The sequence below is a fragment of the Schistocerca serialis genome, chromosome 10, assembly GCF_023864345.2.
Source record: "Schistocerca serialis cubense isolate TAMUIC-IGC-003099 chromosome 10, iqSchSeri2.2, whole genome shotgun sequence".
In the NCBI taxonomy this organism is placed as follows: Eukaryota; Metazoa; Arthropoda; class Insecta; order Orthoptera; family Acrididae; genus Schistocerca; species Schistocerca serialis.
This window is the reverse complement of record NC_064647.1, coordinates 122,655,807-122,677,641: the sequence shown is the minus strand read 5'-3', so window position 1 is coordinate 122,677,641 and position 21,835 is coordinate 122,655,807. Positions and strand designations below refer to the sequence as shown.

Below are 21,835 nucleotides of genomic sequence, written 5' to 3'. Positions count from 1 at the left end.
AAAAAGTCAGTATATATTTGAAAAGTGAATAAAATGGTTCAAATGGCTCAGAGCACTATGGGACTTAACATCTGAGGTCATCAGTCCCCTAGAACTTACAACTACTTAAACCTAACTAACCTAAGGGCATCACACACATCCATGCCCGAGGCAGGATTCGTACCGTAGCGATCGCGCGGTTCCAGACTGTAGCGCCTAGAACCACTCGGCCACCCTGGACGACCTAAAAAAAACTGAATAAATGACGGAATAATGTAGATAGAGAGGTACAAATTGACATACATGCTTGGAATACATGGGGTTTTATTAGAACCAAAAAAATACAAAAATTCAAAAAATGTCCGACAGATGGCGCTTCATGTGATCAGAATAGCAATAATTAGCATAACAAAGTAAGACAAAGCAAAGATGCTGATCTTTATGGGAAATGCTCAATATGTCCACCATCATTGCTCAACAATAGCTGTAGTCGAGGAATAATGTTGTGAACAGCACTGTAAAGCATGTCCGAAGTTATGGTGAGGCATTGGCGTCGGATGTTGTCTTTCAGCATCCCTAGAGATGTCGGTCGATCACGATACACTTGCGACTTCAGGTAACCCCAAATCCAATAATCGCACGGACTGAGGTCTGGGGACCTGGGAGGCCAAGCATGACGAAAGTGGCGGCTGAGCACACGATCATCACAAAACGACGCGCGCAAGAGATTTTCCACGCATCTTGCAATATCGCGTGGTTCTAATAAAACCCCATGTCATTCCAAGAATGTGTGTCAATTTTTACCTCTCTATCTGCTTCATTCCGTGGTTTATTAAGTTTTCAAATTTATACTGACTTTTTGATCACCCAGTATATGTATGATTCAGTAAGTGAATTATCTGTATGAAAATACTGTGGGATATAAAGGCCTGCCGCCTCTAGGTATGAAGCTATGACATGTTAAAATATCAATCTTTTCGATCCAATATTACTCTGGATAGTTGTAAACATAGTCTAAATGGCTAAAGGTCAATGCCGCCCTCCACCACAGAAAAAGGTGGAGAATGCAGTGAAGCTGATAACGCGAGCAAATAGCACGTGCTTCCATGTGCCACACGGGGAACCCCCTCTGCACTCGGCGCGTGCTGGAGACGGCCACTTGTACCTGCTCCGGCAGACACTTCGGCAGTGCTGCCAACTGCGCGCGCTCGGCGTCGCCAGGTCTGCCAAGTTGGCGGGGAGGCGGCGGGCTGGCGGCAGTTTCCTTTCATTAATTTCAAGTCGCAACTGAGGGAAACTCGATTAGTGGCGGTTACGCTCGACAGCGACGTGGGAAGGGGTGAGAGGGCGGGGGGGGGGGGGGTGAGTTGTAGAGTGGTACGGGTGGGGGGGGGGGGTGAGGGAGTGATGGGGGGGGGAGGGGGTGCAGCAGACTGGAGGAAACCGCGACAGCTGTTGGGGCTTCACAAGACGAGGCGCTGCTTGCTGCGACGGAGAATTATGAAACGTGACGGCTCTGGAGTAAGTCATAACTCTTGTGTTTTTTCGCGAGAGATGGAGAGCTCTGGGGTAATAGCAACATAAGATATTTCTTACGGTAATCTTCCCATAGAAAAGCAAGAGGAAGCAGATGAAGGTATGTTGGGGGATGTGACATTTCGAGAAGAATTTGACAAGGCACTGAATGACCAAAGTCGATACCAGCACCTGACGCAGGCGATATTCCCACACAATTACTGAGGTCCTTGGGAGGATCATCCATGATAAAAATATTCCACCTGGTCTGCAAGGTAATTTTCAGCTTTGGCCGCGCGGGATTAGCCGAGCGGTCTAGGGCGCTACAGTCATGGACCGTGCGGCTGGTCCCGGCGGAGGTTCGAGTCCTCCCTCGGGCATGGCTGTGTGTGTGTTTGTCCTTAGGATAATTTAGGTTAAGTAGTGTGTAAGCTTAGGGACTGATGACCTTAGCAGTTAAGTCCCATAAGATTTCACACACATTTGAACATTTTTTTTGTCTATGGGACAGGAGAAATATCATGAGTCTGCAATAAGTCTGTGATAACTCAATTTCCGACAAAGGAATGTGCTGACATGTGTGAAAATTATACAGAGTGAATCACTAACTATTGCCACCAAGAATAACTCCGAAAGTATGATACGAGCTGAAAAGTTTGGGACATTGGGGCCATAATATCACGTTGCTTTTTTGTTGCTAGGTATGGTCGCTTCAGAGATATGAATGTCAACATTGTTTGTTTTAAATGGGATGCTATAGTTTGGTACTTATTTTATGATAGCGGCTACCGAGGCGAATCCAGTGATGTGTAACAGTAAGGTCTTTGAAGGTCAACGAAGGTCACAAAGATGGCACGAACATCCATTTACAGAAGGTGTTGGAAACGATGACCATTGGTGTCAATGCAGTGCCGCAATCTTCTTATCGTGGATTGAGTGGCATTCATCACTACGACACTTATCGAAGCACATATCTGACAACGCAGTCGCCTACAAATGATAAAAATGCAGTAATACTTATGAACAGTTATGTGTTTGTTCCTCATTACGGTCTGGTAGACAGTTTTTTTAGAATGAGTGGGTAAGACCATTGCTGCCAAATAGAGAGGTAAATTTTCGCCTAGTAAATACAAAGAGAAACCGATTCACAATATAAGAGTCTTGTAGCTCAGAAACCTCATTCATAGTGTAGTAAACACTATTTCAACTCTAAAAGTCACAGGAATCTCAAAACATAAGACTTCCCTACATTATGTTCAACCATTCTGTTGCTCTTCCAGTGGATAAACAAGATAGATGATTTGTAGGAAATAGTTGTATACATACGGTAGGCTTTCCGCAAATTTTGTGAAACTCCTTCTATTAGGCTCAGTACTGAGACGTAGACTGACACTGCAGTTTGCCATATTTTTAAATTTATCGATCTCTAAGTGTTGTGCATCTAGCTGATGCACAATTTGAGTAGTAAGTTTGTAAAGTTTCGTTTGTATCTGTAAAACATCTTTGTCGTGGATGGATAATTTGGTTTCAGAAAAAGTATAGAAATAATAGAGAAGTGAACAGATAAAACAACATGTGACTGGAAAATATTAAGAAAGCAGAAAGACAGGAGTCAAGAGTTCCTGATAAACAGCCACCGAACAATGAGGTTAGTCCTGTTAGTGATGTCTTAGCGCGTGTGGTTATTCTTTTTGGATGGAACCGTTCGATGATCCCGTTGCTGCGAGTGTTCGGTTTCCATTTGACTGCCCCTCATGTAAACCTGCTAATGTGTAGTCTGGTTCGATCAAAGGTAGCGTTTCTGTGGAGCCTAATTCAAGTAAATGTTCACTGTTAATCGCAAATCCCGATCGACTGGTAATAATACTCAGCTATCCTCCGTTTTCCGAACATAACTAACCCTAACACTCTGTCGCCATCTCGCTCACTTCTCTCGTGTCCATTTCTATTTGCTCTCGTAGTTTGTTGTAACTTGCCTCTATTGTTGTACTCATCACCGGATGTAAACTGTATTCATTTTTTCTCTTTCTGTGCTATAGTAGTTAATAAACTTTTGTAATTCACTATATTAGATGAAACGTGTAACACGCTTATCGTAATGAATGTAACGCAAAATACGCTGAGTGTCTAGTTAGATGTAAGGAAGGGGCCGATGGCTCAGGTTAAATAAGCAAATAGATAAATACGCTCTAAGACAAAAAAGACTCACAGCAAAGGAATTATCCGAATGCGACGGAAATCGGTAGATATGACGTACGTCTACAGACAAACAGTCGATTACAGAATGAGATTTTCACTCTGCAGCGGAGTGTGCGCTGATATGAAACTTCCTGGCAGATTAAAACTGTGTGCCCGACCGAGACTCGATCTCGGGACCATTGCCTTTCGCGGGCAAGTGCTCTACCATCTGAGCTCCTTTCTTTCAGGAGTGCTAGTTCTGCAAGTTTCGCAGGAGAGCTTCTGTAAAGTTTGGAAGGTAGGAGACGAGATACTGGCAGAAGTAAAGCTGTGAGTACCGGACGTGAGTCGTGCTTCGGTAGCTCAGATGGTAGAGCACTTGCCCGCGAAAGGCAAAGGTCCCGAGTTCGAGTCTCGGTCGGGCACACAGTTTTAATCTGCCAGGAAGTTTCAGTCGATTACAGTTTGAGAAAAATTGGTTGATTTATTCAAGAGAAAGAGCTACACAAATTAAGCAAGTGAATAACGTTACAATCCACCTCTGGCCTTTATGTAAGCAGTTATTCGGCTTGGCATTGATTGATAGAATTGTTGGATGTCCTCCTGAGCGATATGGCACTAGACCACCGCTCCTGGTTGTCGGGCGGTATGACAAGCGACAGTCAAGGTGGTACCCCTACACTGCCTGGAGTGCCACCAGACGCGCCTTCGTTGGTCAGCGGGCCTCAGTCCAAAGCGCGACAACACTGAAGACAATTCTACTCTAGTCAATGAGATTCCAGGCCGAAGACGTGCCTCGAGACGACCGAAAAGCAGTGCGGTAATATCCTGACTGCCACCCACCTTACGGCACGACAACCAGGAATGAAAGTGTGGGGGTGCCATTTGTTTGGTTGTCATCTGTGGCACACTTAACAGGCACAGCGGTACGTCGACAGTATTCTACGCACCGTTTTGTTGTCGTCCATGGCAAGCCATCGTGTACTTACGTTTCAGCAAGATAATGCCCGCCCGCACACTGAGAGAGTTTCTACTGGTAGTCTTCGTGCTCGCCAATACCAACCTTGGTCTGCGAGGTCGCCAGATCTCTCCCCCACTGATAACGTTTGTAGCACTTTAGGCGGGGCGCTTCAACAATCTGGGGATTTTGACGATCTAACACGCCAGTTGGACTGACTTTGGAACGATATCTCTCAGGAGAACATTGATAACTCTGTCAATCAATCCCAAGGCGAATAGTTCCTTGCATAAGGGCCAGAGGTAGACCAAAGACTCCTAAATTGGTGAAACTCCTCCTCTTGAATAAATTGTCGTCATTTGTTTGTCTCTACAAGCACATCGCATCTACCGATTTCAGTCCCTTTTGGATATTTCTTTCGTGGTGCTTAGTTTATTTTCTTAGAGTGTATAATAACAGGTAACATTGTGGTGTCACCGCCAGACATCACACTTGCTAGGTGGTAGCCTTTAAATCGGCCGCGGTCCGTTAGTATACGTCGGACCCGCGTGTCGCCACTATCAGTGATTGCAGACCGAGCGCCGCCACAGGGCAGGTCTAGTCTAGAGAGACTCCCTAGCACTCGCCCCAGTTGTACAGCCTAGTTTGCTAGCGATGGTTCACTGTCTACATACGCTCTCATTTGCAGAGACGACAGTTTAGCATAGCCTTCAGCTACGTCATTTGCTACGACCTAGCAAGGCGCGATAACAAGTTATTATATGTCTTCTGAACAGATAATATTGTGAATCATGTACCGTCAAGAGCGACGTTCATCATTAATGGATTAAAGTATCAAACTAATTATGTCCGCTTTCTGAATTCTAATTCCTTGTCATATTCCAGACCTCACGTCAGTATAGTTCTTCCCTTCAAACGCCAGCCTGCGTGAGCTAAAACGCGGGCATTTCGGCCTCCATTTGTAACACGGTGTTGGCTCTTCTGCCAACACAACGAACATAGGTACAAATACAGACATGTGAAAAGTTTAATTCTGGGAACATCCCCTAGGATGTGGCTAATCCTTGTCTGCGCAATATCCTTTCTTCCAGGAGTGTTAGATCTGCTAGGTTCGCAGAAGAGCTTACTTGAAGTTTGGAAAGTAGGAGACGAGGTAATGGTGGAAGTAAAGCTGTGAGGACGGGGCGTGAGTCGTGCTTGGGTAGCTCAGTTGGTAGTGCACTTGCCTGCGAAAGGCAAAGGTCCCGAGTTCGAGTCTCGGTCCGGCACACAGTTTTAATCTGCCAGGAAAGTTTCATGCGAAAAGTTATATGATGTATTGATAGTACAGTGTTTACTGTTGTGATCCACAGGTGCTATGCAATGGAGGTTGGTCTTAGATTATGTTATAACAGCAGGTAATGAAGGTGTGAATACGTATATATGTTATTAGGTCACTGCTTACAGGGATAAATGTAGCTACCCACATGCTATGAGGGCAACCAGATGCAGCCTATGCATTACAAAGGCAGGTAATGGAGGTATGAATACGAACATATGACAGCTTATACGGATAGCAGGCGTCTTAAGAGAGATGGGACGATGCTGCACTGTATGTCGTTGCGATCTGATGGTTGTAAATAGATAATATTCTGTGTAGAGCAAACCAAAGACTGCGATTCATTGGCAGAACACTTAGAAGGTGCAACAGGTCTACTAAAGAGACTACTTACACCACGCTTGTCCGCCCTATTCTGGAGTATTGCTGTGCGATGTGAGATCCGCATCAGGTGGGACTCACGGATGACATCGAAAAAGTACATAGATTGGTACCTCGTTTTGTATTATCGCGAAATAGGGGAGATAGTGTTACAGACACGATACGTAAATTGGAGTGGCAATCATTAAAACAAAGGCGTTTTTCGTTGCGACGGGATCTTCTCATGAAATTTCAATCACCAGTTTTCTCTTCCGATTGCGAAAACATTCTGTTGGCACCCACCTACATAGGGAGAAATGGTCATCACGATAAAATAAGAGACATCAGGGCTCGCACAGAAAAATTTAAGTGCTCGTTTTTTCCGCGTGCCGTTCGAGAGTGGAACGGTAGAAATGGTTCAAATGGCTCTGAGCACTATGGGACTTAACATCTATTGTCATCAGTCCCCTAGAACTTAGAATTACCCAAACCCAACTAACCTAAGGACAGCACACAACACCCAGCCAGGAACGGTAGAGAGACAGCTTGAAGGCTGTTCATTGAACGCTCTGCTGCCAAGCACTTTATCGTGAATAGCAGAGTAATCACGTAGATGTACGGATTTATTCAAGTTTGAGGAACATCGCGCCAGCCTGGTAAAAAGTGGTCAGAAGAAAAGAAGAAGGAGCATTCTGAGAGGATGAAGGGTTTCTGGGGAACAAGGGAGAAAAATGTCCGGAGATGAAATTATGCATTCAAGTCCAATCACTCTCCTAAAGGCGAACAATCGTTATAATAATCAATAAATAAAAATATGCAGCGTGAAGGAATTATCCAAATAGGACGGATATCGTTAGATGTGATGCACATATATAGACAAATGACTTATTACAGTTCCCTCACGTGCTTCAGAGAATGGCTGCTTGAAAATTGTAAGATGTACAGAAAATCAACACGCATCGGGGGATAGAACGACTCTCTGAGTTTTTAACTCACATAACAGATGCCTAATGTGTATATTGTTTGCCTTGCAGAAAGCGCCTACACGCGTGTGAAGTTCACTGAAGTCGCTGCTACAGCACGATAGCAACTCAATTTGGCAATCAGTTCATTAGGCTGCCTGTCTATAGTCACGATCTAATTCGATGTGACATTACGGTGCGGATGGTATGTCTTCATGTTCTTACACATATGTCCGTCCAGAAGAATGACGCCACGGCGTATAATACGAATTAATACTATGGCAGATGTCGTATTTACTAACATACATCACCTTTTTGAAACCGTGGTGCTATTCACGAATAACCCTGTGTTCTATGACGACTGCCTACGTGCAGTGTTCAAAAGAATTAGGGAACATGTGTATCAGCGTCCGGTATATTAAATGTATTTTGATACAGGCAGTACCTGTGGTCTTATTACATAACTTGACATTGTCTCTCAGTGTATGCGACAGCTAAATTCATTCGCCAACTATCGCCTGTTTTATGGGTTGCAGTGTGAGGTTGTCCCTCAGAAGGAAATGAGTACCAGTGTTCTCTGCTGAGGTACACAGACGGTAGTTGTCATTTGTGAACGTTGTATTCGACCAAGCACACGCAATACGACATTTTAATGCAGTGAAAATTACAAGGGCAATCTGTTCGATCCAAGAAGGATGGACTCCCCTTGATTTTGCTGCACTTGCCAATGTCTCTCCATTTGTCATCCATAGGTAGTGGACACACTGCATGGAGGCAGGGCAGTACACAAGGCGAGTAGGGTAACGTCCTCGAGGCATTACAACGGAACGTGAAGATCGGACTATCTGGCCATCTCCGCCTTGCGACGTCTTTCGGATACCACCAGAGCACTGCAGGACGGTCTCAAAAGGGCAACAGGAGCCGCTGTGTCCGATCACAAGGTAATGGACGGATTACGAGAAAGGAACTCACGACCCAGAAGTCCTGTTCGAGTACCTCGCTTGACATGACATCGCCTCGCAGTTCGCCTTGGATTCTGCCGTTCCCATGTCAAATGGCAACTTCGCCACTGGTGAAACGTGTTATTCAGAGACGGGTCCAGATTTTCTCTGACGCAAGGTAATGATGGCCGTGTTCGTGTGTGGAAAGAGTGTGATGAGCAGTATATGGCAAATGCTGTCCACGGCATCGACAGACACGCCCAAGGTTCTGTGATGGTGTGGGCAGGCATCAGTATTGATAGCTATAAGGATCTTATACTTACCGCCACGCAGTACATCGAACAGAGCCTGTTGGGCCATGTGGTGGTTGCTGCAAACGGTGGTGGCACTGAATTCGTTCTAATGGCACGGCTTTCGTGGAAGGCGTCAGTAGGGACGCCTCGCAAAACCAGGACACTGAAGTGACTAGAATGGCTAGCAGTGAGTCCCGACCAAAAACCCCTTCGAAGAGGAGTGGGACATGCTTGAGAAACACGTACGTGGTCATCCTGTTCCACCACAGACTCACCAAGAACTCTCAATGGCTCTCACTGAAGAATGGTAATTGATACCACAAATTGACCTCCATACAGAACATGCCACGTAAGTGTCAAGTGGCGACAAACGCTCACGGAGGGCAAACACATTATGGATACTCTTGAAGTCCAACGAAAAGCACCCTGGACGACTGGGCGAATTATTGTATTCCCTTTGATTCGATACCTGTCGATGATTTCTTTACCTGTTACGTAGATGAATGACGATGTAATAATGTTTTGCAGTATACTTCATTTTTGAAAGATAGAACTATAATTTGGTAATATAAATGATTCTCAATTTTTGCTCAGTGAGATGTAGCAGACACCCATAATCACGTTCTCTTAACCCTCTTGAGCAATAAATTATGTTATAGCAGTAGATAATGTAGGTATCCAAGCGAACGTACATCGAGGCACTCCGACAGAATACGCGTTGTAGCGCAGTACTTACCGGCGTGGTCCGCCAGGTTGCGACCGAGCGGCGTCGGGGGCGTGTGCTGACCGCCCCCGGCTGCGCTCTGTGGGGGAGGCTGCTGCGCCGGAGGCGGCGTCTGGTCCGCCCCCGCGGAGGCGGCAGCGGCCGCCGCAGCCGCCGCCGCTGCAGCCGCCGCCGCCGCCGCGTGCGGGGGCGGCAGCGCGTACAGCGCCGAGAAGTCTTCCGCCGCGGCCGCCGCCGCCGCCGCGGCCGCCGCCGAGCCCGCTCCGCCGCCGCCGGAGCCCGCTCCGCCCCCGGAGGCGCCGCCCGCCGCCCCGGACTTGATGCCGCGCTTGCTGTCGTGGTGGTGCGACGACGCCGAGCCGCCTCCGCCCCCGCCACCGGAGGCGTTGCCGCCCCCGGCGGAGGCGGCGGCGTGGTGCGCGGCGGCAGCCGAGTGGTGCGCCGCGGCAGCCGCCGCCAGGTGATGGTGGTGGTGGTGGTGATGGTGGTGGTGGTCGTCCACGAGGCCCAGCAGGCCTCCGACGCGCAGCTCCTCCATCAGCTTGCCGCCTCCGTTGCCGGCGCCGGCGCCTCCGCCGCCGGCGCCTCCGCCGCCCCCGCCGCCGCCGCCGGGTGACTGCATGCCGCCCCCGACGACGCCGACGCCGCCGCAGGGGCTACCGCCCGCCGCCGTGGCCGCGGCGAAGTTGAGCTGGCGCGAGAAGATGGCGGGGAAGATGTTGAACTGGTGCTGCTGGTGCTGCTGCTGGTGCTGGGGGTGCGGGGGCTGGTCGGCCCCCTCGGGGGAGCCCGCCTTGAACTCCACGGTGAGGCCGGGGGCGGAGGCGGGGGCGGAGTCCGCTAGCGGGGGCGGCTGCCAGCCGGCCTTGGCATGAACCGCTTCCGGCACCAGGCCCCACACCAGCGTCGCCGGCTGCGGCGGGTCTCCAGTCGTGCTCTACTCCCAGGAGTAGCCTCTAGGATGGTGGCACCGACCGATCCGAAATGACACCGCCCTGGACAGAAAAAAATACACTACGTTTTACCAAGAAGGAAAGACAAAAATTGGCCAACTTTGAACATGGTTGACGTTTGCAGCAAGCGTATACACAAATTTGAAAAATATGTAAAAATCAGCCAACCTGTTGCACAGGTTTTCTATATACCTTGACGAGGTTTCGTCACCTCTAAGGGTGACTTCATCAGAAGGTAAGGTAATTACATGAAGAACATATCGTCAAAGATGTACAGTGATTTAAGAGCCGAGTTGCTCAAGTCATACATTAAAATATAAAACATAATGTTCTTGAAAAGGTCAAACATTAAAACATAAGTAACACCGGTGTTACTTACTTACTTACTGCCGATTTTTACATATTTTTCAGACAAAAATTGGCTTTAACAAACAATGAAGCCTTTTGTAGACAGAGGTTTTCCGCGAGGCCCACACCTGACATATTGTTTCCGTTTTCTTTATTTGAACACAAACATCAGTGCATACTTCCAGCAGGCTGTATGTTGTGGGAGAACAACTCTGTTTGTATTATGATGTAAAAAGGTAGCCATAGTTGCGGATAAAATAGATGTTTATTCATTACGTGACAGGTTTCGTGTTAACACCCACTTTCGAACCAACCGATGTTGGTTGTCATTTTATTCCCCTCGCTCTACATGGGTGAGGGAGTGGTCTGTCAATGGATACAAGTAGCCGCTCTGCAGGCAGATGAGAGTAAACATTTAAAACATGCTGTAAAATTGGACACGGCAGTTGACAAAGTGAATGCTTGACTCAATAAAAAAAACATAGATTCAGTTGCATAATTTAAAACATATAAAAGGCGGATTTATGATTAAGTAAAAGACTCACATAGATGAAATGGCAAATGAACGTTTCACAAAAGATAAAAGATGGAGGGACAGTTCCATAAGTCAAAAAGTGAAATGTCGGTGTGCTGAATAATTGAGATAGAGAGACACATGAATGGAATGCTCAGTGGGCTTAGACTGTGGTATCATGGAAATTTAGCAGTTGGGGTAGTGCGTAAGACTGTGTTTGTGTTGACAGATGTTGGGACGAGGAATGCGGGAGAAAATTAACAATTTTCTGATGGTTTTCCGTTACTTGCTCTGTAAATCTTGCTCCTCGCCAAATTTCATGATTATGCGTAAAGGGAAGCACCCTATAGGTTTTAATGAGTGACTTTGCGAGTGTGATAATACAGAGGGGTCCAGAAAAATGTAGACACTCTTTGATAATTAATATCTTCGGAACAAAATGACATATCGTTGCAATTTTGCACAGTAGCGTAGTCCATTGTTTTCGCAACAGATCTTGGCGCGCTTTTTCCAGCAAATAACAGAGCAGCAATGAATGAAGTAAGATTGTCGTTTTAGTAACGCAAGACCGTATTGATGTGGTGCTGGAAGTATGAAAACATAATAAAAGTACAACTGCAATGGCGTAATGAGTACGGAACTCAGCCACCTACACGGACAACAAATTATCGTATTCGGGATTAATGTGAAGCCGAGGAAACTGTTGAGGATGTGCATAAATAAATTTCTGGCCAACCAAAAGTATCAACAAGTCCAGCTTCCGGCGCTGCTGTGTTGCAAGATTTTACTAGGTCACCTCAAAAATCTGTGAAGCTGGGTACACGTGAAAGCGGGTTAGGCCGATCAGGTGTACGACGAATTCTGAAGGCTGTAAAGAGGAAAAGTGTACATTCCAAGATCGCTGCACGCTATGAACGAGGACGGCCTGGTTCGAAGGCGGAATTACTGCGAGTGGTTTGAAAACGTGCGTCGCGAGGATGAACGGTTTGCAGCGAGAGTTATCTAGGCAGACGAGGCGAAGTTCAAACTGAACAGTAATCTAAACCAGCACGACTGCGTGTACCGGTCTCCTGAAAATCCTCACGTTCACGTGGACAAACATGTTAAATCTATCGGGTGTCGAGTGGTGTGGGCTGTCATCAAGCAGTTTGAGTGGCCCATGGTTGTTTGAAGGTACCGTAACTGGTGAGGTGTACCTACATAGGCTGCAAACATCGATTTTATCAGCCATCCGAGAGGTGTTTGACAATGAAAGATGGCACTCCGCCTCACTACCACAGAGGTGTCAGAGCCTACTTGGATGAAAATCTACACTCATGCTCATAAATAAAGGATAATGCTGATACATGGTGAAACCGCGCTCTGGTGGGCGGTTTGCGGGTTTAAATCACCTCGGGGTATGACCATGCGGTGCATCTGACCTGCGGTCGTCGCACGGTGGCGCTGGCAGCAATCCACATTGAAACACGTATGTAACATAGCAGCGATGGCGAGGCATTGTAGCATCTGTGACCAGAGAGTTTGCGCTTGACCGCGCGAGTGTTGCGAGCGGTTCTCTGTTGCGTCTAGCAGTCGTTGCGAGTCTGTAGCTCTGTGTAGTCGTGCAGTGCAGTACGCTAGTAGTCGTCATGCAGAGCGGTCGGTCAGTAGTAGCAGCCCAGTGCGGTTGTGTGATGTAGGCGGTCGGCAACACTGGTCAAGATGCTGAATGAGGTACACTGTTAATTAATGTAATCATTAGACAATGTAAAACTTATTTATTGTAATCAATCTCTAACAAGTCCCCCAATAATAATTTTTATTTCAAAAAAAAAAAAAAAAAAAAAAAAAATATGAAACACGTATGTAACATAGCAGCGATGGCGAGGCATTGTAGCATCTTGACCAGTGTTGCCGACCGCCTACATCACACAACCGCACTGGGCTGCTACTACTGACCGACCGCTCTGCATGACGACTACTAGCGTACTGCACTGCACGACTACACAGAGCTACAGACTCGCAACGACTGCTAGACGCAACAGAGAACCGCTCGCAACACTCGCGCGGTCAAGCGCAAACTCTCTGGTCACAGATGCTACAATGCCTCGCCATCGCTGCTATGTTACATACGTGTTTCAACATACGCAGAGGTGTGTTGATGCATGTCAGAGTACGGTGCAGCGAGTAAGTGTGCAGACGTTTTCAAACGCGGTAATGGTGAGTGTGCGTTGAAAATGGCTCAAAGAACACATGCTGATGACGTTATGAGGGGTAGAATACTAGGGCGACTGGAGGATGGTCAATCACAGCAGGTCGTAGCACGGGCCCTCCGTGTGCCACAAAAGGTGACCTCAAACTTATGGCAACGATTCCAGCAGACAGGAAACGTGTCCAGGCGCTACAGTATGGGACGTCCACAGTCTACAACACCACAAGAAGACCGATATCTCACCATCAGTGCCCGCAGACGGCCACGGAGTACTGCAGGTAGCCTTGCTCGGGACCTTACCGCAGCCACTGGAACAGTTGTCTCCAGACACACAGTCTACAGACGACTGAACAGACATGGTTTATTCGCCCGGAGACCTGCAAGGTGTGTTCCACTGACCCCTGGTCACAGGAGAGCCCGTAAAGCCTGCTGTCAAGAACACATTACATGGTCTTTGGAACAGTGGTCCCAGGTTATGTTCACGGACGAGTCCAGCTATAGTCTGAACAGCGATTCTCACCGGGTTTTCATCTGGCGTGAACCAGGAAGCAGATACCACCCTTTAATGTCCTTGAAAGGTACCTGTATGGAGGTCGTGGTTTGATGGTGTGGGGTGGGATTATGACTGGTGCACGTACACCCCTGCATGTCTTTGACAGAGGAACTGTAATAGGTCAGATGTATAGGGACGTAATTTTGCACCAGTATATCCGCCTTTTCAGGGGTGCAGTGGGTCCCAGCTTCCTACTGATGGATGACAACGCACGGCCCTACCGAGCTGCCATCGTGGAGGAATACCTTGAAACAGAAGATATAACCCCATCGAGCACATCTGGAATGCTCTCGATCGACGTATCGCTGCACGTCTGCAAACCCCTACGACACTTCAGGAGCTCCGACAGGCACTGGTGCAAGAATGGGAGGCTACACCCCAGCAGCAGCTCGACCACCTGCTCCAGAGTATGTGCGGCCTGTGTACGTGTGCATGGTGATCATATCCTGTATTGATGCGCAGGAAACAGTGGCGTTTTGTAACACATGTGTTTCGGGACGGTTTTCTCAACTTATCACCAATACCGTGGACTTACAGATTTGTGTCGTGTGTGTTCCCTATTGGCCTATGCTATTAGCACCAGTTTTGTGTAGAGCCACGTTGCGTGGCACCACATTCTGCAGTTATCCTCACTTTATGAGCCGTGAGTGTACCTGGATGATGGGTAGGTCGAAGAGGGACTGTTGAGTATCCACCAAGGCCTTCACACCTTACACCTCTTTACTTCTACCTATGGGGGACCTTGAAAAATGAAGTTTATCAACAAAGACAGCTGCTCTGAATGAACGACCAGAAAACCATGGAGACGGCCACTACACCAGCAAGAACGACAGCCGTAGTTCTGTCAACAGTCCAGCGGCATCGACGTTGTAAGGCTGTTAGGGGGGGACTATTTGAACACATAAACTAAACTTCTTTCCGTGCAAGAATTGCAACGGTATGTCAGTTTGTTCCATTACTACTGGCTGTGAAACAGCATCATCGTTTTCCTGGACCCCTCTGTACGTGCCATAAATGGCCGATCTTCTGATTGTATTGACTTAAGCTTAGCACTTTTACGCTACCAAAGGACTATAGACCTCAGTATGTGATATACATTTCACCTTGATCTGTCTACCCGTTACTGTGAAAAAGGTGCCTGACCAGGCGGACAGACAATTGCATAACAAATGACAAAAAATTATTTATCGTGTGATGTAACTAAAAATTCACAGTTTCGGATTTTTCTCTTTACTTGTAGCGTGAAACTTTGCTATTTTTCAAATTTCATGATTCTAGGTCCAATGGGAGTACCCTGTAGGTTTTGATGAGTGAGTTTGCGAGTATCAAAATACGTAACAGCATGGCTGTCTTTTACGATTGCATCGACTTAGAAGCTTCACGATTTTACATCGCCAAGGGACCGTAGACTTTATTATGCGACATAAATTTCAAGTTGATGCGTCTACCCGCTCTTGACAAAAAGGGTTTTTAGCAGTCGGACAGACAAATAGACCAACAGCAAAGGCTGTGAGGATGGGTCGTGAGTCGTGCTTGGGTAGCTCAGATGGTGGAGCACTTGCCCACGAAAGGCGAAGGTCCCGAGTTCAGGTCTTGGTCCGGCACACAGTTTTAATCTGCCAGGAAGTGTCATATCAGCTGCAGAGTGAAAATCTCATTCTGGAACCAACAATACTAATTTAAATTGCTTTCTACAGCGTCTCCAGTCTCATTCAATGATGTTTCGGAGTGTTTCGACTTAGCTAAAAAATTACAGTAGTTTCAGGTTAAAAATGTCAGAGGGCGAATAGGACCCAACTAAAAATGCGAAACGAAAGAAGTTCAAATATAAATGCAAATATAACCAAATACATCTCAAGAAACGAGAAGAAATGCTTTCTTGGGTTAAGCCAGGACTAGACGACAGCTGAGTATTTTGTATCCTGTGTAGGAAGCGTTTTAGTATTTTGCACGGTGGAAAAACTGACCCAAGTCAACATTGTGGGTATTAAATGAAGCAAAAGTAAAATTCTGGAAGTTCAAATAAACAGTCAAACTATTTTGTTAACTTAAAGAGCAAAGAAGATTATGCTCAAAGCACTGCGTGTGAATTTGGTTAAATATACCATACAGTGATTAATCTAAGTTATTGAAGATTGGATTGCGGAAACAAACTTGTGTCCTACATTTGTAATGATTCTGCAATTGCTTCCAGACTTTCATGTGGACGCACTAAAGAGGAAATCATTGTCAAGTATGCTCTTGTTGCTAAATGACTTTGTGTTTATTCTATGGTGTCCTGAAACCTTGGCAACCGATATATGAAACAAAAGCGATCGTAAAATGTTCCGAGTTTGTATAGCGTAGTTCGATCCTTTAAAGAGAGCGGAGAATAAACTTGTAGATTTTCTTTAAAGTGCTGAGAAAACAACTATGGCAGTTACTGATATGGTACTGAAGAGCTTAGAAAAACACTATTTGGTTGTGGATTGTGTCTCATTAAACTTTTAAGAAAGTCCTAAGTTACTAAAAGGTAATTGTTCGAAGCATGTCGTACATAACATAATTCAATTTGAAATTGGCAGAGTAGGTCTTGATGTTGGAAACATGGACTTAAAGATGTATAATCACTTCTCTGTCTGTGACAAAATAAGAGAAAATTAATATATTTCTTGGAGTTTATGAATTTGGAGTGGACTGAAATTTTGAGGAATTTTGCAGCTATGTGGCTCTCAGTAACACCATTTACAGTAGTCAACGAGATTTCCTTAGCAGCAGTGTGAACAAATATGGTAATTATGTTGTAAACTGGCTTAAATTCTTTTCTTATGTACCTGGGCAAGGTGCACCGACTATATTTCCAAAGCACTAGGACTATTCTTCAGTATCACCGTCTCCAGTGCCTTTGGAGGTGGGAGGCGAATCTTTTCATTCATGAAGAACAAGCGGAGTGACACGAGAAACAGATTTCGTCAAGGGAGAACTCCAGGTGACAGTGAACTATGGAAGCATGCCCTGTTCGGAATCTTTTAAATTTGCCAAAGCGATATTTAGTTATTGAAAAGTGCCAAACACTCAGTGAACTACAGTTAAAAAACCAATCTAAATCTCATTGACCAGCCCCTAAAAATGAGAAATATGTGCTTTTGTGTTCTTCAGATGTGTACTTTGGTACTATTAAAATCTTTTGCACTCTATAAAATACCATCTAACAAACCAAGCAGTGCTCGTGTATTCATTTCGCCTATTTTCTATTAGAAACGAAAACAAAAATTAAAGTATGTTTGCAGCGAAATACCGAAAAAATTTCATTTCTATGTACTCGTGAAAACACCTTTGAAATTATGTATCCGTCATAGAAATAAATGTGCATAATTTACAAATGTGTAAGTACAGTACCCCAGAAAGTTTCTGTACGCTGGGCGCAGGTACTTCGTGTGTTGCATCTATGACAGTGCCTCTTCTTAGCTCCATAGACGACTATTATTTTCGCCTACAGCCATTTGCGCTTCACGGTTGAAAGCGGTCAAAAGCGCTGTCAGGAGTCAGGGATTTCCTGAAGTTGAATCGGCTGTACGATTGTCTCAGTAGTGAGGAATAAATGTATTAAAACATCATGTATGACGCGGCATTTTTAAACGCACCTCAGTGCCTATGACGTCATATCTCTTGAACTATATGTTAGATTTGTGTAGCTACATTCAGCGACATACATGGATACAGCCCGCGAAATGTGTTGCGAGTAGAGTCAGCAGCAAAGAAGTATTAACGTCATGCTTTATGGTACAGTTCCTCACGCATCTCGTCGTTTATGACGTCATATCTACTGAACTATGATAGATAGGTGGTTCTAGCCCCACAGCGGTTGTTGGCTGACACTAAATGATGTGTGTACGACGTTTGATTGAGGAGGTTTGGAACATATATACACACACATATACACACATACGTACATCCATTTTTATAATATGTGTGGATATGATAGGGCTATGTATTGTTTGTAAGTTTCAAAACTTTGTTATAAGCAAATAAGGAGTTATCTCTCCTTTTTTTTATTTTACAAAATCTGATGACCCTACGCCACAGTACAGTAGCACGCCGCGAGGGAAGCCAAAACAACATGATGCCGCCCATTGATAGGGTGGTCTAAGTACTGGTAGACGATTGTTCAACATTATGTGTGCATGGTAGTGCAGTAATTGCAAGCTGCTGGAAATAATAGAAAACGGACATAAAATTGTGTATGTTTCCGAACGTCTGAGCAATATATTCGACGCAGTTCTCTTTCATTAAGCCATATTTAATGTACTGCCAACAAACATAACAGTTCTGTTTGCATCTTCTGGTCCGCTATAGCCTGCTTGCCTCGCAGTATTGTCAACACAGGTTATTTTCACGGGCTAGGCAGACGATCAGAGTGCAGACGCTTTTGTATTCTGATTACCTGTTCCGTTGGTCAGTTACTGTAAAATGTATTCAAATAGCTATGAATGTACACTAAAATTTGTTTGAGTTTTAATTCTGTTTGTTAGTATTTTATGCTCTGTTTTAAGCGGTGTATGCTATAGATTTGTGTTAAAGATCGATTTTTCTGAATTTTTTTTAACAGATACAGTTTAATCTATGTTTTGTATAAATTTTCTCTTGATATCAGCATCAGAAATGCTCTTAAAGTATTCAGCATTGGACTCGCAGCCACTCCCGTCTTTTCAGACAAATGGTGATGAAGATTCTGCTCCTATCAAAACTCTAATGTAAGGACTGCTCAAAAAGGTACGAAATGTCGTAACAACCAAACCGGTTGAAATTTGCATATTCCGCTTTCGGATAACTCAGTGAGACATCTATGGACGCCAGTGTCAACTCTCCCCTAAATATTCAAGGCTTTACCCTCAGCAGGCAAAGTGATGCTCACCGACTTTTTCGATGTCTGAGGTCCGGTGCTGATCAACTTCCGGGAGCACGGAAAAACCACTATCAGTGACGCGTACTTTGAGACATTCCGTAGCCTACTCAAATATATCAATAGAAAACATCTTGGGCTGCTCGTTGAGGAAGTGATTTTGCTCTATGATAACGCGTGTCCACACGTCTCCAAGGTCGCGGAAAGTTTGCACGCCAAGAGCAGGTTGGGCATCCGGACTTGTCGCCCTGCAACTTCCGTGTGACTGGTCCGCTAAAAAGACAGCTCAAAGGGAAGTGTTTCTACTCGGACGACCAGCTGAAGGAGACATAAGACGACTGGCTCCTGTCAGAGCAACAAGAATTCTGGGAACAGAGTATCCCTCGCCTCGTGAAACAATGAGGTAGTTGTGCTCAGGCCTCTGATGATTACTTTTGAATAAAGACTTCAGTTATACCGGCAGTGCCGTTTGGTACCTTTTCTTTTGAACGCCGTACAATACTCCAATAGGAAAGACGGAACATGTTGGCTACCTCCAAAAGAGGCTCGGCATTAGGCATCGTCGCTTGCTGAAGGAGAAGAAATGTGAAGCGCTTCAGGCTGGAAAAACACCACGAGTAAAGGCAAGCTTGCTGTTACAGCAACTGCGCTCATGAATTATAAAAATGTTAAGCAGTGTTCTAAAAGTACGTAGCCAACCCTATCAATGGCATCATGTCGTTTTGGCTTCCTTCGCGACGTGCTACGGCACTGTGGTGTAGGGTTATCAGATTTTGTAAAATAAGAAAGCGAGCGACGACTCGTTATTTGCTTATGACAATATTTTGAAAATTACACTATTATATTATACAAAAATACATAGCCCTCTCATATCCACACATTACAAAAATGGATGTACGTATGTGTGTGTGTGTACAGGGTGGTCCATTGATCGTGATCGGGCTAAATATCTCACGAAATAAGCGTCAAACGAAAAAACTACAAGGAACGAAACTTGTCTAGCTCGAAGGGGGAAACCAGCTAGATGGCGTTGGCATAGGTCAAACGTATATCAACTGCGTTTCTTTTTTTAATAGGAACCCCCATTTTTATTACAACCACACGCGAGCTATGTGCCGGACATCCATCATGTTCGTCCCGCAATTTCTCTTGTGCTCAGTGGCAGAACTGTACACGAAGTTCAAAGTCGTCGCCATGCAATTCCTGGTGCATAGAAATATGGTACGGGTGCAATCGATGTTGATGTAGCATTCTCAACACCGACGTTTGTGAGATTCCCGATTCTCGCTCAATTTGTCTGCTATTGATGTGCGGATTAGCCGCGACAGCAGTTAAAACACCTACCTGGGCATCATCATTTGTTGCAGGTCGTGGTTTACGTTTCACATGTGGGTGAACACTTCCTGTTTCCTTAAATAACCTAACTATCCGGCGAACGGTCCGGAAACTTGGATGATGTCGTCCAGGATACCTAACAGCATACATAGCACACGACCGTTGGGCATTTTGATCACAATAGCCATACATAAACACGATATCGACCTTTTCCGTAATTGGTAAACGGTCCATTTTAACAGGGTAATGCATCACGAAGCAAATGCCGTCCGCACTGGCGGAATGTTACGTGATGCCACGTACTTATACGTTTGTGGCTATTACAGCGCCATCTATCACAAAGCGAAAAAAGTGGTACAACTAAAACATTCATATTTCTTTACGTACTACACGAATATGTAACAAAAAATGGAGGCTCCTATTTAAAAAAAAACGCAGTTGATATCCGTTTGACCTATGGCAGCGCCATCCAACGGGCCAACCACAGCGCCATCTGGTTTCCCCTTTCAAGCTAGACGAGTTTCGTTCTTTGTAGTTTTTTCGTTCGATGCTTATTTCGTGAGATATTTGGCCCGGTCACTATCAATGGACCACCCTGTATATGTGAGTATGAATGTTCCACAGCTCCTGCTAAACCTCTTCAACCAAACTTCGCACACATATCATTATCAGGCAACAATCGCTGTGGGGGTAAAAACCACCAGCTATCGTAGTTCAGTAGATATGACGTCATGACGTAATAAACAGTGACAGTCGTGAAGAACTGCCACACGATTCATGAACACCGTGATCATTGGAAACCGTCGCATTGTGCATGGCGTTTAAATTAATTACTTCTTTGTAGTTAACTCTATTTGGAACATATTTTGCAGCAGACAGTACCTAATCTACATGTGCCGCTGAATGTACCTATAAAATTATATTATCGCATGACACATGTATCAGGAGATATGAACTCACAAACAGTGAGATGCGTAAGAAACTGCCGTATCATTGGACAGTTATTAGGAGAAATACAAACAGTTTAGAGACAAGGCAGTCTGCTTGGGAATTTGCTTTCACAAGCTATCCACCGACTAAAAACCAACGCATAATCCGTGCCCGAAGGAAAGTCCATAGTCATGTTTCTTGCAAGCCCTGATTTACTGGGGAAGTGTCTTCGTGGGAAAACATAAAATGCGAATGAAAGCCTAGATAATTTAATATGGATTACATGCTCAAGAAGGACATTATCTGTAGTAGATGTAGTGAAAATAGGTATCTACGAAGCAGTCTCATATTTCAATGAGAGAATTAACGGCAGGTTTGAAGTGCTGTAGGGTTTTAGTGTAAATCCTTGTGTGTTTCCTGCGAAAGCGTTTTACACTGTCGGTCGGATAAAAAAAGCTGACAGAGAACTGTTTAACCAAATGTTTCTTATTCTAGTCTTTGATCATAATATCAACTCTTTTGACGATGACTGGTTTCAGTCACTAATGACCATCCTCAGATCTTTTCTACGCCATGACCTAAAGTGATAAGACCGTAATGGCATCGTCAAAACGTATAAATGTACTGAGCACAACATCGTCACACAGGTCTAAAATAAGGTGTAGAATAGGCTACATCGTTCACACAGTCATTTTTGCAACTGGCATTTGACAGTACTGGATCACTGTTCATATACACGACTATGTCGCAGCTGGTGAAACTGTTTAACCTGCAAATCCAGGCCAGACAGGTCAGAAGAGGGGAAAAGAGAAACATGGAGGACGATGAGTAACGATATGGAGGATTTCAAAATGCAGGTAAACCTATTATAAGGTGATATATCTGAACTACGTTATTAAAC

The 21,835-nt window shown here is 45.2% G+C and overlaps 1 protein-coding gene across 1 annotated transcript in view; it reads right to left on the bottom strand.

Annotated features, from left to right (window-relative positions):
* Nucleotides 1-2,452: 2,452 nt before the first annotated feature.
* Nucleotides 2,453-21,835, bottom strand: part of LOC126424589 (POU domain, class 3, transcription factor 3-like) — a 52,064-nt gene continuing 32,681 nt past the window's right edge. The window contains exons 2-3 of the mRNA XM_050087330.1: nucleotides 9,241-10,165; nucleotides 2,453-2,484 (exon numbers count right to left, since the gene is read on the bottom strand). Coding sequence (XP_049943287.1) covers nucleotides 2,453-2,484; nucleotides 9,241-10,165 — 957 coding nt within the window. The remainder of the gene's footprint in view (nucleotides 2,485-9,240; nucleotides 10,166-21,835) is intronic.